This window comes from Candoia aspera, chromosome 12 (assembly GCF_035149785.1).
Source record: "Candoia aspera isolate rCanAsp1 chromosome 12, rCanAsp1.hap2, whole genome shotgun sequence".
Taxonomy (NCBI): Eukaryota; Metazoa; Chordata; class Lepidosauria; order Squamata; family Boidae; genus Candoia; species Candoia aspera.
Genome location: NC_086164.1, coordinates 6,648,819 through 6,667,015, shown reverse-complemented (window position 1 = coordinate 6,667,015; position 18,197 = coordinate 6,648,819). Strand labels below are relative to the sequence as shown.

Genomic DNA, 18,197 nt, shown 5'->3' with positions numbered 1-18,197 from the left:
TCTTGTGTCTGTTGCTTATTCGGGTATTTAACGGGCTGAAACTCAAGTTGTGCCGTACTTTGGTCATCTTCGTTTGCTTCTTAAAATCTGTAAAATTAAAATTAGCTTTTAGTATAAAAAGTAGTGAAGGACGTCGTCGTTGTATTGGCCTAGTCGATTTTTTTTATACTCTCTGTTTCAGATATCTGAAAAGCTGTTTAGAGTGATGTCATAGTAACAAATACGTCGTTGGATCCAAGATTTGCTGAAATTGTGTTATTCCTGTGGTTTACCCATAAATCAAAGTAACTACTTTGATCAAAAAGAATTAATCCAGCTTCCCTCCCCAGCCTTTCAACAAATCCATTTTGGCTTTGTAAGGAAATGTATGGCTTCAACACCTCATAATGATAGTGAGGGAAAAAAGGGAAAGCCTAATATTTCTACACCAACTTGCTGTAGAGAGCTTTGTAAGGATCTGGACGTTCAAAGAAATTATTATTCTCAGACAGTGAAAGATTCTGCAAAAACGTGTTTTTTTTTACAGCTACCAGATTTCATACAAAGTGTAAGGGAACGCAGGTTTTTTGAAATAGGTGGAATGGAGCCTGGAAAAACCCATTGGCTTGCACAGTTTTGCCATAAACATTTCAGGAAGGAAAACAGTGGTTATTTAATTTTACAATTGATTTGGCATGCCTTGTTTTTCCCCTTTAGTGAAGGTATAATCAGGCCTTCGTTGTTTGTTTGAATGATTTTTTTTAATCACTTAAACAGCCATTGAGACTTTGAAATCAATTTGTAATGATTTCTCTTGCTGAGAAAAGGTACATGGTAAGTTAAACATTTAACTTCATTTATGGTAAGGAGCTTTTGAAAATAAGTAGAGGGATAATGAGTTACTAGTTAAAAGCCTTGCATACAGGGCAGTCTAAATTAAAAAACATTCTTGCAAATAGGGTGTAACAATAAAATGGCCCAACACAACCCCAAACTCAAAAAATAGAATGTGAATTTATACCACTGTAAATAATACAACTAATCTCAATCTACTCATACAACAAAAACAAGCCCTACAATGTAGATACCTGCCTCTTCCAACCTGTATACATTCTTGATGGGTGGACTTCACCTCTACAATGGCCATAACCAGACAAGAATTTTAGAAATTACCCATCTTGAAGGCATAGGTTGGGGAACAGCGGAAAAAGTTAGGCATAGATAGCTTATTAACACTGCGTAGGTCTTCCTCTTGTACTTGGCGAATCACATTTAGGTTTTTTTTCTTTCTTGGTTGGATGAAACAGGCCATATGACTGAGAATCTTCTAATGCAGCAGGTACTTAAATTGGTTTCTTTGAAGACTGTCTTCTTCGCAAAGTAAGGGTAAAAAAGTGATAATTCTATTGCCTTATGTCATGCAAGAAAGAAATTAACATGAAAATCCAACATACTAAATTACATTTACTGTAAGTATCATTCTATTAAAACAGAAGCAGGTGAAGTCCCAGACAATGCACTCTAAAACTGGGTTTATCTGGAGCTATTATCATACAAGTTTGGAAGGAATTTACTATGTTATATCCATAAAGTAACATTTGGCGAACCGCTGGTAGAATTTTTACAAGGTAGTTATACATGTGTTTAATAATTCATAGCCAGTGAATCTGAAAATAGCTGGTGATTTCCTATTGTAGATAACAAGCGAAAAATTGCTTACTCTGGAGTAAAATAGACTTAGCAAATTAATGGCTGTTAAGTAACTAATGGCCAAATTGCACCTAGGTTTCCAGGCTAGCACAAGTAATTATACCTATCGTACTGTTTTCTGCATATATTTGCTTGCCATGCATAGTTTTACCCTCTCCTTATTTATTCAACCTATATGCTGAATATACAGGGTGTACCAAAAGTCAGGCCCCCATGGGCCAATAGATCTAAAGACCAACAAATTAGAACTTGCGAACATCAGATAATATGTTACTGTATTTAGGAATGTTCAAGCTTCATGTGTCAAGTGAGCAGGGAAGTGTTTAGAAGAAAATAAAAATCAATTCAAACATTTAATATAATTTATATAATAAACAGTCTACAGGGCCTGACTTTTGGTACACCCTGTATGTTAAGGGAAGCTGGACTGGAAGAAGTCCAGCACAGTGAAAAAATGGGACTAGGATTAAATATAAAAAAGACCAACCTAATGACAACAGGTACAGCAACCAGTCTTAGAACTGACAATGAAGATACTGAAGTGGTGGATAGCTTCTGCCTTTTAGGATCAACCATCAACAGCAAAGGAACAAGAAGTCAAGAAATACGTTGCAGACTAGCACTTGGTAGAGCAGCCATGAAACCTTGGGAAAGATACTCAGATGCCGTGATGTGTCTACCTACAAAGATAAGAAATGCAAGCTGTGGTATTCCCTGTGACACCCTATGGAAGCAAAAGTTGGACTTTGAAGAAGCCGAATATTGACGCTTTTGAACTTTGGTGTTGGAGAAGACTCCTGAGAATACCATGAAGAGCCAAGAAAAGAAACAGATGGATCATTGAATGTGGTGGGGCTGTTAATCCAGCAAAAGATTTGCCAAAACATACTGCCTTCATGGGAACTTGTGTTAACCCCTTTCTGTTCAAATTCTAAAGCTCTTTGTGTGCATGATGCAAAAATGGTAGCTTTTGTGTGCTCTGCTCCTTAAATTCAAAGCTCACCAAGTGAAGATAGGTGGCACCTTTGTTTGATGTAGCAGTTCTGGAGTTCATACTGCTAAAAACAGATGAAGGGAAGGGGATCAAGATTTGGTGGCAGACTTAACTGGCCACTGAATGTCAGTATTGCTCCAAATTAATACAAAAGGAAAAGAAGGGATGACAGAAGACACTTGGTAAGAAAAATGCTCCAGAAAGGCTGAGAATTGATCAGAGGCAGTAACATTGCGAACCTGTTTGATTATGACATCGTTCCTTCAGCTTCTTCTGAAGTAAGCTGGTAGCTGTAACATTAAAGAGAGCGCTTTTTCCTCTTGCTTTCCTTTTAAACCAAACCCTGCCTCTTTTCTAATGAAATGCATCTTGCTCAGCACCTTACTCCAAGAAAAACACGGAATTTTTCCAAGCCAAAAGGAAACTTGGAAATCATTTTCTCAATAAGTAAACATTGTTCAGTCCACTGCCGTCTTCTCCACTCTGCATGACTCTAACCCGGTGTTCCTCAAACTTGGTGACTTTAAGGCGTGTGGACTTCAATTCCCAGAATTTCCCCAGCCAGAATGGCTGGCTGGTGGATTCTGGGAATTGAAGTCCACACGCCTTAAAGTCACCAAGGCTGAGAAACACTGCTCTAGGTGCTTATCATTCCCAGCCGGAATCCCAGGAAAGAAGGGATCCAGACAATCAAATGCACGTTTTTCTCCCTACCACCTGATGGTCATTTTATACAGAAGTTGCATAGCTTACAACTGGCCACTTCTCACAAAATGTGTCTAACCCACAAAGTTGTCACCTTGCCTATAGTGGGAGAAAGCCAATCACAGGTTTTTCTGCCCTTTTCCCTGTTTACATTAGACTGGGCTCGCTCATTGTCCTAAGAACCCTTCAGGATGCCCCAAAATAAAAGTGCTAAAAATTTGTCATCAGCAGGAACATTAAGATCTGGAGGGGTCCAGTTCTTCTGGTGTAGCTATTCTAGCATCATCATCCTAGGTTTAGCTCACACTATACTGTCCAAGTTGTGGGGGAGCTTTACCACTTCAGACCTCTGGTAGATACTGTATGGAGCAGTCCTCCATACAAACTCTACTTTTTGACCTCCCTGTGCCTAGAAAACTAGCACATCATTTCAGCTCTCAGTTGTCACCATGAGCACTATTTAAAAGCATGAAAGAATGTTAGGCTTGCTTATCAGGTGTCCCTGGCTTCTAACCAGCACAGGGGTGGGAGGAAGAGAGACAGGTAGTAATGGGAGAAAAGGATGTGGCTGGCCCCACATAGCCAGCTAAGTCAAGGTTTGTTTCCATCATGATCAGCTGACTCAGCATGGCTGCACACATTCCACTAAGCTATAAACCAGTTCACACAATAGTCTTCTAAGACTACAGTGGCCACCTTGCCAGCTGGACCAGATCCATTTGATCTGCACACCCAAGAGAAACCATTGGTGGTCTCTGTGAACTGAAGTAGGGATGAGGTTAAAGGAGGGCATTTTTCAGTGACTACTCCTCCATTTGGAAGGGCCTCCTTGTAGACATCAGACCATTGTCTTCTGAAAATGGCTAAAAACGGGAATCGTTTCAGAGGGCCTGCGTTGTCAGAGGTCATGCCTATGAACGGATTGGTGGTTTTCTTTATTCTCATTCCTTTACTATATATTGCAACTCCAAGAAGACCTGGTCATGTTCAAGATCAGTCCATGCAGAATTAAGCCCTCTATTTAGAACCAACCCAGAATTTAAATCTAGTCTCTCTTTCTCATACCCTTACGTATTAATAGACTTTTTGTTGCTGTTTCTCAGCCTTGGACTGAGGGCACCAATGCTCTAATAAGGTTTTTTGGTTCCAGTGTAAGATGTTTTTTGATATTGCCAGTTGAAAATACTTTCAAAATGTCCAGAGATCTTAGGCTGGGAGGTCTCAAAATTTCAGTAAATAACAAAAATAAACAGATCCCAACAGATCCCAAGAACCTGACCTCTGCCCACCTCTGGGTTCATTTAGATTAAATGAAATCGTTGGATTATGCAGGAGACACTGGATGGAATGAGGTTTCTCCACGCTAATTTGCCTGGTTTGTCTCTATTTCTCTTTCCCACCTGTTGGGAAACCTGTTCACTTTACAAAAAGATGAAGCCAGTCCTGTGTTAATGGGTGCATTTTATATCTGCAAAAATGGAGAATCAGAGATGACTTGTTTCTTCATTCCAGAAGAACAGCTGGGTACAACCTGGAGTCATTACAGATAAAGCCTGATTTGAATGTCTGCTACTTTCCTCTTCGTTCCAATATAAAACTGTGACCTAGTTTAACCGTCATTTATTGAATAAGCTACAGTTGGCTTGGTTTCCATAACATGGCAAGCTACATTTGGTTTTAGAGCAATTTACAGATTCAGCTTATAGTTATATTCCTGATGAGCTATGATATACTAATTCGCCCAATATTCTGAGTTTACCCAACATACCCAACTATAACCTAAGCATATCAGCTGGGTACAACACACTAAGCTAAACATACAGTTTGCTTGTTTGTGGTTGTGGTCATGCTAAAATAATGGATAAGCAAATGAAGATTCTGTGGTGCCAGGATCAGTTCTTTCTTTCTGCTTGTGCACCTCTTAGCCTGTTGAAATGTTCTACAGAATTTGGAGATTGATTATGTGCCATCAAGTCATTTTTGACACCTAGCAACCCCATAGATTGATCATCTCCATGATGATCTGTCCCTAACACTGCCCTTCCAACAGCGCCCCCACCCCCACTGCAACTGAGTCCCGCCACCTTGCTGCTGGTCATCCTCGTCTCTTTCCTTCCACCTTTCCCATCATGAGAGCCTTTTCCAGAGAGCTAGGTCTTTGCCTAATGTGTCCAAAGTAGGATAATTTAGCCTAATAAAATTTGGAGACAGGAACATTATTTGGTATAATGATCTTCTGGTAGCGTTCAAAGGTAGTTTTAAAAAGAAATCTGGAGTCACTGCTGATTTGGAATTCACTCTGTAAGGGCTAAGGACTGGGTTCCCCTTCCTCTTAAGCAGAGAATAGAGAAAAGCTTTCAGCTTACCTAAGCAGAATTATGGCATTAAATAGTACTGACGTCAGCATGGTTTGCGTATGTCAGCATAACTTTATGGATGAGAATCAAGGCCTGGAACAGATAGGTAAGCATCTTTTAAAAAAAAAAAAAGATTTATAGCAGAAAAATTTCCGATTCAGAGAAGGGCTTTAATGTCAGTTGCACAATTACTTTGCTCCTGAACCAGGGAATGCAAACTCAGGTGCAAAAATGGCTTTTTGCAGTTGCTCTGTCCCTCTGGATCAAGTGTTTCCATTTGCATGTACAGTGTAACTGAAGGACAATGTATAACAAGACTTTTGGTTCAGATGAAGAATGATGAATTGCCAGGAACTTCAGCCAATTCTTTGCAAACAATTGAAAAGTTATGTTGGCACAACCTTCTTACCCAGGGTTAACTAGGTGGGGTTTACCAATTTGGGTGAGTTTGGATGGCACATGGAACCATAAGCCATGATTAAAGTCAGACCCCAAGCTCGGCTAAAATTCAGCTGGCTAGCTTGCACTGTGTGCTGTGAGAACAGAGCTGGTGTAGGATTCTAAGTATGTTCATGCTCATCTGGTGGTTTTGTGTTTTTGAGTTTCTCTCAGGGTGTGAATACTTGATGATGATAACCACCTAAATGAATAAATGGAAATTGAGAAATATTACTCTGAATACTAAATACCACTGAAATCTGACTCGCTTTACACATTGCATGAAGCCAGAGAATCCTAGAGGATCCATATAGACTGAACCCTTGCTCAGTGTATGAATTCAGACTTAAGCATGCCCAGCAGATGTTGTTCCAGTGACTTCTTGAAGAATGATGGGCTGCTTACCACCTTCCCCGGTCACTATTCCACTGTCAGTCTGCTCTTACCAATACAAGTTTTTTTCCTGGCATTCATCCAGGAATGCTGCAATTTAAGACTATCATTTTTCATCCTATTCTCTGGGACGGTAGAGAACAAGCTTTGGTCTTCCTCCGTGTGATGCCCCTGTGTGATGCTATCTAAGGAGTGATGTTCTGTACCTGAAGGAGTGTCCTGCAAATCACGTAGTGTGAATGGGGTCAATATGACGTGTAAGGCAAACCCAGCTGTAGTTATTGATCAATCTTAATCTATGGCTTAGGAGGCTTAGCATACAAGTCAACCCACCATGGCTTTGCCAACAAACCATGATGAAAAATATAGCGTTATGCAACACATCACACCAATTCTTCTCTGACTGTTTACAAACCAGCGGTGTTTAAAATGTTGTTTGGTATTGGACAACACGAAAAAGAAACTGCCTACTGTGCCTACGAAGAGAGCTTTAAGCTTAACCACTTCCTTCTAATAGTTGGCATTTTGGGGACTGGAAGAGTTGATTTTAAGATCAGGCTCAGTGAGCATCTTTATCAAGACATATTTCTAACGCTCATACACTGTTCTTATTCTAGTGTCTTTTATTTCCAGAAATTCAGTTTATTGGGATTATTTTTTTAAGTCCTTTAAAAAAAGACCCTGAAATGACTGGAATTGACTAATGGAACCAGTAAAATGGGTTGAAGTTAAATAAATTTGCACAGAATTGTGCACCTAGCCGTTACTGTTCTTTGCTCAAGGCATAGGACTCTCTTCTCTGGGAATCCCTTGAGTCAGTCCCAGTATGAACTCTGCATGAATTTTTGGCCGGCTGATTCTCTTTCAGCCAGTTTCCCTTATTTCTCCTGACAGCTGGGATCTCTCTGCATAAGCATCTTGTGCAGTCAAGACTTCATTTATTAGTCTGTCATTACAGTTCCTTTCACGCAGCTATTGCTGCGCAGTGTGAATTGTCCACAGGTTAACAGCCCCCTTCTTAGTGGCACACTGGAAATGTTGACGTGTGCTTCAGGTGGTTAGGCTATATGTCAACAGACTCACAGTCCGGTCTGCTCACTGGTTTCTTCCAGGCTTTTGTACTGGGTCTGGAGAAAAAGAAAAGCAAAAAAGAAAGGAAATTTCTGCTCAGAGAAATGTGAAAAATAGCCAACACGCCCACCTCAGCCCAACTTAATTTTAAGTACGAAATGAAGTTGCTAACAAGGAATATAATTTTGTCCCCTAACAGGCGTTCCTGCATACAATATATTTTGTGTGGGAGAGCGAAGACATAAATAGATTCATCATGTTGTGCAGAGCTGACTGTAGCTAGCTGACAAATGTCAAGAAATGTACATTACTCAGATACTGCCTTTGAGCAGGGCTTTTAGAATGTCTACCTTCAGAGAACTCTTCTCATCTCAGTCTGCCCACCAAGGAACCTCATCACATCTGCTGCAAAATTATTCTGCCAAGAATATTTTTTTTCATCAAAACTCAGGATTTGCTTGTAAGCAGCCGAAGAGCCATCTAAAAGTTCGATTCACAAGCAACCTCCACTTCACTTAAGCCTTGTACCCAGATTTAAAAACAAAAACAAAAAAACGATCTGATCCAGTTTTGGATCTGGTCTGAAGATTGGACTCTCCCAATCTTCGGATTAGAGCTTTTCCAACCCCACCTTGAGATGCCTGGGTCTTCCTAGAGAGGCTTTTCCCTTGAGCTACATGCTGGCCGATAGCATCTTGACTTGGGTTATAGGAATTTGAGAAACTGCCTTTTCCTGGTTCATCATTCTTACTCATGGCTGGGGGAAGGTCTCCAGGTCCCTAACTCTACTTAGTCAAGCTAGGGTTTAAAGCTGAGGTCTTAGTTCTTTGCCACTGATTATGACTCTGACCTGACTTGAGAAGCTGCCCTCTACCAAGTGAGATCCCATTGGGTCATCGAGCTCAGACCTTTGGCTTGTACTTTCTATCGGCACCAACCAACACCACCAACTGAAGAAGGATTAGCATTACCGTCCAAACTGTCTAGAAGACCCCGGCTTAAAAAACCCTTGTTCTGCTCTCCTTTATGCCACTGCTATAGATTATATTTCCTCCTTGGCTTGCTATCTGTTTGTAAAGCAGGATCCATTACTGAACCAGGTGAAAAAATGGCCTTAAGCCAAATATGTTGGGAATATTAAAATGGTCCTGAATTGCTTTGTTACTGTGACATTTTTCAAGAATGCAAAGCAAGGAGCTGCTTATGAGGTTTTCAGCCTCTTAGCCACAAAAACTCTACTAGAAACAGGTATCTTGTAACGCCACAGTAATATCAAGCGCACCATGATGTCATCACATGACTGACCAAAATGTCATGCTTCATGGCATTTGCATGATGAGATCATGGTAGATACGGTGTTGCTTGCCCTCCTTTGTCCCTCCAAAGACACCCATGTTTTGGGGAACGATGCATCTTAACATTGATGCAGCTTTATCTCCGGCAAGCTATATCCTGGGTTCCTTTTATGTTCTGGTGTACTCAAGGCAAAGTGGTAATTGTCCTAAAACAACTACTCAGTGGGTCAAAATACTCCACAGTATCATAAAAGTAAGAAGTAGAAAAGAGAGAGATCCCCTCTCTCTCCAAAAGGCTTCTTCAAAATCCAGGAGAAAATAGAATCTGCTCCAGCCAGGTGCACGATAGGATCCTACCCTATTCCCATTCCCTACCCTCCTCCCCAGATAAATTAAATGTGACAGCTGAAACATTTCCATCCAATTTGATTAGCGTAACCGAGATGATTCCGTTATTCTCCATTCTTGAAGAACAAAGGAGCTAGTCAGCTCGCATCAACATTTTAACAGGGAAATCCTGCAAGGCCGAGAGGATGAAGAAAAGGAGAAGAGCATCTTATAAGGAAAGAGGGACAGTGTGTGCAAATGTTCTCTGTAGTATAGACTGAGTGGGTGTGTACGTGCTGATGGCCCCAATTTGAGACAGCTTTAAGAGGCAAATCTGTGGCACAAAAAAGGGGCCAGGCATGGCTGATGCATGCCACTTTATGCCTGAGATAGCAGGCAAAATGGTGGTTCTTCCATACCATATGAAGAACAGGGCCTTCTTGAAACGCTTGGGACCACCATGTTTATTTGCGTATCCCATCTCCTTCCTCCTCTGCATCCCATGTTGATTATTTCCAGAACTGTGCGGAGAAGCCCAAAATAGGTGTTAAACTGATCTTCCACCTCTCCTCTTGAGCTTCAGCTGGCATGGACTGCAGTCTTCCACTTTTTCCTCATAACCCTGTGAAGCAGTTTGAGCCAAGAGATGGGCCCAGAGACTATCAGTTTGTGTCCCATTGCAGAGGGAGGAACCAACTCACCTTACCAGCTCCACTGAAGTACCTCAAGATTCCATTTTAATGGACAAGCTGGAATGAGAAGAAAAATGATGCCTCTGATTGTATTAAATACCAGGTGGTATTTAATACACTTTACACTTTAATACCCACATCCCCCACTCTGCAGGATGTGGGGGATATGGGGCCAGGACAATTTTCCCCCATTGTATCCCCACATATCCACACCCTAAAGTCCATCGCTGTTGTCAACACGATGTGGCATCTTTCACATACTGCACCTGAGACAGCTGGTGGGCAAGATCCATGTTTATGGTACAATTGGTGTTTGACTATCTTTCAGTGCAGTTCCTATGCTTGTCCTGCTTGTTTTCTGCACCAGATCTCAGCTTCTGCTGATTTTGTTGGCTCAGATAGTTCTCTTCCACGCTCTTTGGAGAAAGCAAAGGCTGACCAACCTGTCTGGGGCAAGTATGATGCAGGTCTGATTCCAGCTTCTTCTACTGTAGCTATGACTAACTTAGATATTTCATGCTCAGCTATCCATAACAACCCATAATAAAATCAGAATGACACTCAGATCATGATGCCATCCTACACATTTCACATTTCGGTAATTGCATCATGACCTCTAACCAAGCACCTAAGTTGTGACATTTTGCATGATGATGTCATGATCCGCCTGTCATCATACCTCACCCCTACCTCCATGCCCCTGGTTAAAATGACCTCATGATAGCTGGTTGGTAGCAATGGACTTGCATAAGCACCAATGCAAGCGATGCCAGAGTTTGGGTAGGGTACAAAAGCTACTTTGAACACAATTCTAAAACTGCCTTCAGTGAAATTATACTAAGCAACGGTGAGTTATTAGCATGTTTGCATGTTTTAAAAAAGCCACTGTTGGTTTAATGTACATGCACACTAGGGATGTGGGCTCCTCTGCGCTCCACACAGTCACCAAATGCATTTCAGGGCTAGAACGTCTTTTTAAAAACAGGTTCCTAAGGAACAACACTCTTCCATGGATAAAATTGGTGAGGAATCTTCCCACACCCAACCATTCACCCAAATGTCTTCTGAAATTAAAAATGCAGAAATGACCTGTGGTTTTGTTTTTAGTTTCTTTTTTTTTGTTTTTGTTTTGGGTTTTTTTTAAAGAAAAATCTTTCCTTTACAATTTTATTTACAAAATGTATTAAAACTCTTTGTACAATGCCTCATTCAAATGAGGCTCAGGAACTGATGCCCATACATGCAGTTTACACTTGACAGTCATGAGTTCGTTTGGCAAGTTGTCATCACTGTTTTTTTGTCTTTTTTTTTCTTCTGTTCATGAAGTGCAATTTTAACAACCCATCAAAAAACAACCTAAAATTACTTTTCGAACCCCCCCAAAAAAGGCAAACAAAAGGAAAGAGGAAACCAAAACAGTTTTAAAAATGCCTCTGAAATAGTTGCTGCTGAACCTCCACAGCTTGAAATTAGTAGCAGATTTTTTAAGCAATTGATTTTTTTTTCCATTTTTAAATTAACATGCACATTTTAAAAAAATTACAACCCATTTACCAAACTTATCACTAGCATGAAGCCTTCACTCTGAAAAAGTTATTTTCATTTGATAAACATACATTTCTTTTTATACAGCATCTAAGAAAATGTCTTTTTCCCCCTTTTTGTTTTGTTTTGTTTTTTTGTTTTTTTACTTAAATACAACATGTTTTTGCACAGCATTGCATTTCCTTTTGCTGGAACATTATAGCATTCAGAAATTTAAAATCACAGTTTCAGGAAAAAGAGCAGTTGCTTTTTGCTTAACATCTCTGTAAAAACATGAGTGCCGGCTTGTTCTACAGGAGAAATGTTGGGAGTTATTTTTTTCTTAATGTTACATTTTTGTGAAAATGAAATGTGTGTTTCCCCCATTTTCTTTACTTCTATAGGCTATCCCTTGTCTTATAATGAACTATCAAATATATCATTAGTGATCTTTTTTTTCCCTTTGAATAAGCTATCAAATATATTTCCAGTGACTTATTTCAAATGTTTTCTTTTTTTTTAATTTTAAAGAAAAAATATATATCTATATCTATGTCTTATCATTGTTTTTAAATTTATTTAATATCCAGTATGCAATTAATGAAGTGAAATGTCGCAGAACTATCACACTGCACATAGTGTCGTATTAGAGGTAATTAGTATGCAGATTTTCTAAAAAACTTATTTGTGGTTTATCTATTCAGTAGATGGATGACAAAGTGGAAGGAGGTGGCTTCATATGCCATTTGAAACCGTACTGATTCATTTTGCACACTCCGCCTACGCTTGTTTGCCTGCCATCTTCCAAGATCCTTGTTTCCAACTCTGAAAACCTTCAAGCTATTTAATTAGAATCACCGGTGATTAAACCTGGAATTTTCTATCCTCCAACCCTACTGCTGAGCCCTGCAATGGAAGTTGATTTTGGACAGATTCACATTCTGAACACTTGCTACGTCTGAAAAACTGTAAGGCAGTAACGCTAACTCACTATCTTGAGTGTTGAATTCTGGAATGCATTATATTCTTTGTAAAACTCAAGATGACCTTAAAAAAAAAAGTAAGTAGCTGTGGGAAGCAGCCCAGAAGAACTACAAGAAGGAACAGAAACTGATTCCCTTTAAAGTACCATTTAGTCTTTTTCCTTTTTTTCCCATAAAGCAAGGCCAAGCCACAAAGCTTCATTTGAGCACAGTGCTAGAGTTACCTGTTTAAATCATGAAGGAAAGGTGAAGAGAGAGAGAGAACAGGGTTTCTTAAGCTGCATGGTGAGGACCCAATCGTTCTCTCCTAAAATCTGTCATTTTAATGTGCAATGATATCTGTTTTGTTTTGTTCTCAAAATAAGTGCATTTCTAATGGGGCAGATAGCAGGGAACAAATTTTGGGTTGGTTTCTTCTCAAAGCTCTACCAGATCAATTTATTATTCTTTAAGAAAGCACTTGTAGGTGATCAATAAAATGGCTGGAACACCTGCCTGCCTTGTCTCTCTCCAAAGTGATTTTTTTATAAAACAATTGGAATGAAATGCATACACACACACACACACGTATGTATGTGTGTGTGCGCAAAATATGCATATATATATATATATATATATATATATATATATATATTTGCGTGCACATTTCCTTAAAACGCTGAGGTCTAGAGTAGCAATGATAAAAACAGAATCCTTAACACTGGAAAGAATAAAATGGAAGAAAAATAGTGTGACAATATCCCACATTTCAATGAACAGACCGTTCCAGGAAGATACGCAGTGGAATTCTGAGGTGTATTAGGAACAGCTTCATATTTTAATAAGCAGAGAAAGAGGGGAGTTGAAAATCCTTTCTTTCCCCGCAAAAAGTCATCCATGTTTTCTGTGCAGCGGTATCAAAGAATGGCTTCTGTTGAACTTTGTGATAATTTTTTTTTCTTTCTTTCTTCTTCTTTTTTTACAAGAATACTTTTCACGTCTCTCGTTTTCTCTCGGTCTCTGCCCATATGAACACTGGTCTGTGGAACGGACTATTTTCTTGCCACATTTCGTGTGTTTGTTTTCAAGCAAAGCAAAAATATTTTTGATGGTTTGCATTGTTTCTAAAGTCTTAAGAATCTCCTGTTAAGGCACTGAAGGAAAAAAAAAATCCTATGAAAAGTTCATTGCACCATCATCAGTAATGTGTCAAAACCGACACCCAGGAGAGAGTAAAATTGGCTCAGGTGACCAGGATCACTGAAGTAACCGGGGATCTCAGTTGTTCCTCCCTTTGCAAGCCATGATAAGTGCTGGACCTGTAATGAGATTATGAAAAGCTCAGCTGTGTCCCATAGAAAGAAGATCATATGCAGGCATCAGGAAACAAACACAGGAGGAGGTAGGGGACCACCTCACTAAATTTCTTCCCCCTCCCCCTAATTTTCTCTGGTTAAATTGTATGACCCAGGCTGGCTCAAACAAGCAGTCCCCTCCCCCCATTTTGGAGGGGGGTTAGCTCTGGACCTGAGTAGGACCAAATAATTGGTCTGAAAAGGCTTTTCAAGGTTATTCATTTCCAATACTTGAAATTCGCATCTTGGGGCATAGCATCTTTCAAGAGAGAGAGAGTCAGCTGCTACTTACACAGTACAGTTGGAGAAGCAGAAGCATTGTGGGAGGCCCAGGGACTCAGAAGGACTTGTCCCCTCAATGGGACAAAAATGAGCAAGGTTTCAAGGGGCTGTTAACAATGCAATCTTATTCACATTTTTGCAGAATCATCTCTTGGGATCCAGCTTATGTATGTCATGCTTTAGGCCAGCTGAATCCAATGGAATTTAAGTTGGTTGAGGTTTGCTCATCAAAACCACTGATTTGAATCTAAAGCTTTCCTCCAGGGTAAGGTCCCCTTTCTATGGAGAAGGACTGTTGTGGATCTAACTCACATGATACTGCTAAACCCTCAACCCCAGTTAACAACGTACAATTCTTGCATTCCCAAAGCATGTGAATTTGCCCAAACATGTACACCATACTATGGATTCAATATTGAATCACAAGCTACCACATCCCAGTTTAGCCTAGCTACTGCCTTCATCATTAAGTGCAGCAGCCAAAGAACTGCATCTTGGATTAACACAAGAGTTGTCCTCTCTTAAAACCAAAATGGCAAGATTCTTTTTCAAATTTGAAAATGTTCCAACAGGAACTTGCCCAATAGAAAATGGAGTGGGCTGTTCAAACACAGCCTTCCCTGGGATTAGCTAGGGCCCTCCAAATGTGTTGGATAATTGGATATGGCTCCAATTATTGGATATGGCTCAGAAATATCTATTATGCATTGGTGTATGGGTAGAGGATTAGACTACAGCTCCCATTAATTCCAAAACAACATGGCCAATAACCACATTGGCTGTGAGTTATGGCAGTTCTAGCTCCACCTATCTGGAGGGCACCTGCTTGGAGAAATCTTGGGAAACAGAGAGACAAATTGCAAAGGTGAAAAAGAAGGATCTTCCTGACAGCCTCCAGTTCCCATGTGCTACCTGTGAGAAATCAAGCAGATTTTTTAAAAAATAGGTCTCCACATTCCAAGTCTGAATGAATCGACTTTTTCTGAAAGCCATAGTTCTCCTAACACGATGCCTGCGTGATAGCAATGACCAGTGGGGACATCAACATAAATCTGACTTACTTGATAGAAAACAAGATACAAAACCTGCTCTTTTGGTCGAGGAAGGTAGAATTCTTGCCCTCTACTTTACAGAAAGGAGATGTATGATTGTTTATTATTTTGTCACCCATCTGTTTTTATGACTTAAATAACAATAATTGGTATACTTTAGGACTTTGGCCAGTTCTCTTCAGTACCTCCAAAGTTCTCTTTCATTGGACAACATGAGAAAGTTCTCCTGAAAGTACTTACCTAGATGTTCCACAGTTCCCTTTAATATATACAAGTGAATATCATATATACAAGATAATTTTAAAAAGCAGGGGAAAACTATCAGCAGCATCACTTTCTATGTGTACTTCTGGATGGGTCAATATTGTTAACAAGATATTCAGTACCCCGACTGAATTTATGGCTGCAGAACTAATGAGAAAAAAAATAAGATGCTGCCTTAGGACTCAGATATGGGGACTCTGTGAAGGAGCAACAGATTCATGCTATTTAAGAAAAGTGTAATTTTGGGCTTAAATTGCTAGCTTCAAAATCTTATTGAGGGATATAACACTTCCCTCTATATGAGTGCAACAAGTGAACTAAGAATTTTATGTAACTGAATATAAGTGTGTCAAGGTGACAGCTGAAGATCACAATTTGAGTGAAATAGACATTACATAAAAATCCCTTGTTTATTTTATAATGCAATGCTACTCTGGATAACTGCATTTCTGTTGAGTAATTGGACAGAACTTCAGTCTTTTTCATAGTTTTCTTTTTAATGTACAACCCTCCAAAACTGTATCAAGTGGCCAGAATTTCCTGCTCATTGCTGCAATTTCTTGGGGTTAAACCAAGAGGGGGCATGGTGTATCATTTTCAAGAAATAAATAATAACCTATGTCCATTTACTGAGGAAAAGGTGTAACGCCATGAATGAAATGGGTATCATCCCACCTCCAGGTAATACCTAATTTATGTAAAGAATACGACTTCAGTGTTAACTACACTATCACAGCAACTCCTTCCACCAGAAATAGACAGAGATGTATGAACGGTTTGAATTATCCCTCTCCATTGGTAGACTCTACCAACTGTTGGTTGACAAGTGATTTAAGAATAAACCCAATCAATTTTGTGAATTACAAACGGTGCTTCTAGCTGCACTGTGTCCAATGTCTGAGATGTAAAATGTTACTCCACATGAGGAGGGAGATGACAACACCAAAATACATCAACATAAGGAACACCAAACACATAAACCAGTGGATTTGCTTACTCAACCTTTAGCCATACCACTAGATCTTTACACTTTCTGTTCCATATACGTTGTATCCTTCTCTGTATGTAGCATAATTCTGAGTATTGGGTGCAGGAGCAGGCTTAAAGTTTTGTGTGTTCTTTGTGAGTTTCATTCGTTTGGACTCGGCTCGAGACTTGTAACAGAACTCTATCAAGGCCACCGTCATGGCGAGGCCGAGGCCGCCAACGAGGATATAAAAAACCCCCGCCACATTGCTCAAGCTGAGTGCACTTGTCTTGTCCTAAGAAAAATGAAGCAGACGGTTAGCTTTATAGTGGAAAATAAGCAGACAGGCGGACAGTGTGTTGCTGTGCAACAGAACAAGAGGGATCTGCTATGAAGGCCTAAGAGTTTTCCTACATTAGAGCTTCAAGCTCTTTGTACCCAAATCTTTCAAAATACGATGGTCAACACTTTTGCCAGATTAATGGCACAAATCATGCCCCAGAAAAACTTTCATGAGAGGAATACACCCAGAAAATAAAGTTTTATCTCTCCCCCTCCCCCATTTCTTCAGTGCTAATTATGCACGATGACAGAACATTAGCTCTGTGCTATTAACCATGTTCCACAGTTGTTATGGTGAATATGACTGTATAAACTTAACCGTCCCTTGGAATTTGTCAGATTTTCCCACTGGAGTGGGGCTGAAGAAAGCAGGGTGAATTTAGAGAATGTTTTTTTTTGAAAAAAAGAAGAAGAAAAAAGAAGAAACAGAGGCCGTTGATATTGTTGATATTGATGTATAGATAAATCATCCAAATTCGACTAACGTTTTCCCTGTCATACCAATAGCCATGTCGTAAGAAGCTGGTCAATTACTTTCGGGCCAAGCTAACTAACGCTAATTTCAGTCTGAACTTCAGAGTGGGGAGTTGAACCAAGAAACAAACAATAACCCAGCAAAAAATAAAATGGATTTCTACTCTCTAAGCTGTATCTTTAAGGCAGAAGGGGAAAAGCAACTGTCATTTTTTGTCTGAAACGTCACTGTAACCATTTTGCTGCTGGATTGGTTCTCAGTTATTTTGACTCCTCATAGTTTGAGCTGTGACACAAAGAAAATCAGAAGGCTCGTCAACATGAGAAGGTTGTGCTGGTGCAACTGAGTATGACTTTGAAATTCAGTCAAACTGATTCAGGTCCCAAGGTGGACAGAACCCTTTTGGACTTCAAAGGGTGAATCTCTTGACCCTGGTCAAAAGCTTACTAGGTAAGAAAACAAGAAGCACCTAACAACTTTAACATTTGCAGGATGCAGTCCACCAAATCAGACCACAGGTGGACTGCAGAATCCAATTTAGTGCACAGACGATGGCAGTGAAGACAAGCCATGGGTTCTTCTGTGTTTAAAAAAATCTACAACCCCAAGAACACTGTCCGCACAAGGGGCATGGCCCAGCTTCACAACTGACTCATTTTAAAACCAACACAGCTCTCTTATGTAGGCAAGGCCTGAGTGGTTGATGTCAATCTGGATTCCAGACCAATCTGGCAGATATCACAGAAAACTGGTGCTTTTCAAAAGTTGCAGGTTAAGCCTCAGCTTACCATAAGAGTAACAGAAGTAGTAGTAGTAGTAGTAGTTTTTGCAATAGGTCTATCAAATAAGCTCCTCAGATTGAATCCCCTAATAATCTTTCCCCAAATATATCAATTGTAGCGAGAGAAAGACAAAAGCATGTTGAGAAGCCCAGATATTATTGTCTTCATTGAATTTTAAGTTCTTTCTGATTATATTTAAAATTTGAGTTACAAGGAGGCTGATCCTGCAAT

General features: G+C 39.8%; 1 protein-coding gene across 4 annotated transcripts in view; it reads right to left on the bottom strand.

Annotated features, from left to right (window-relative positions):
• Window positions 1-13,094: 13,094 nt before the first annotated feature.
• Window positions 13,095-18,197, bottom strand: part of GRIA3 (glutamate ionotropic receptor AMPA type subunit 3) — a 121,664-nt gene continuing 116,561 nt past the window's right edge. For 2 of the 4 annotated variants that reach the window (XM_063313337.1, XM_063313334.1), the window contains exons 15-16: window positions 16,403-16,662; window positions 13,095-13,766 (exon numbers count right to left, since the gene is read on the bottom strand). In XM_063313337.1, coding sequence (XP_063169407.1) covers window positions 16,417-16,662 — 246 coding nt within the window. In that variant the 3' untranslated portion in view covers window positions 13,095-13,766; window positions 16,403-16,416. Of the gene's footprint in view, window positions 13,767-16,397; window positions 16,663-18,197 lie in introns of all 4 variants that reach the window. The other 2 variants (XM_063313335.1, XM_063313336.1) reach the window with 2 other exon arrangements.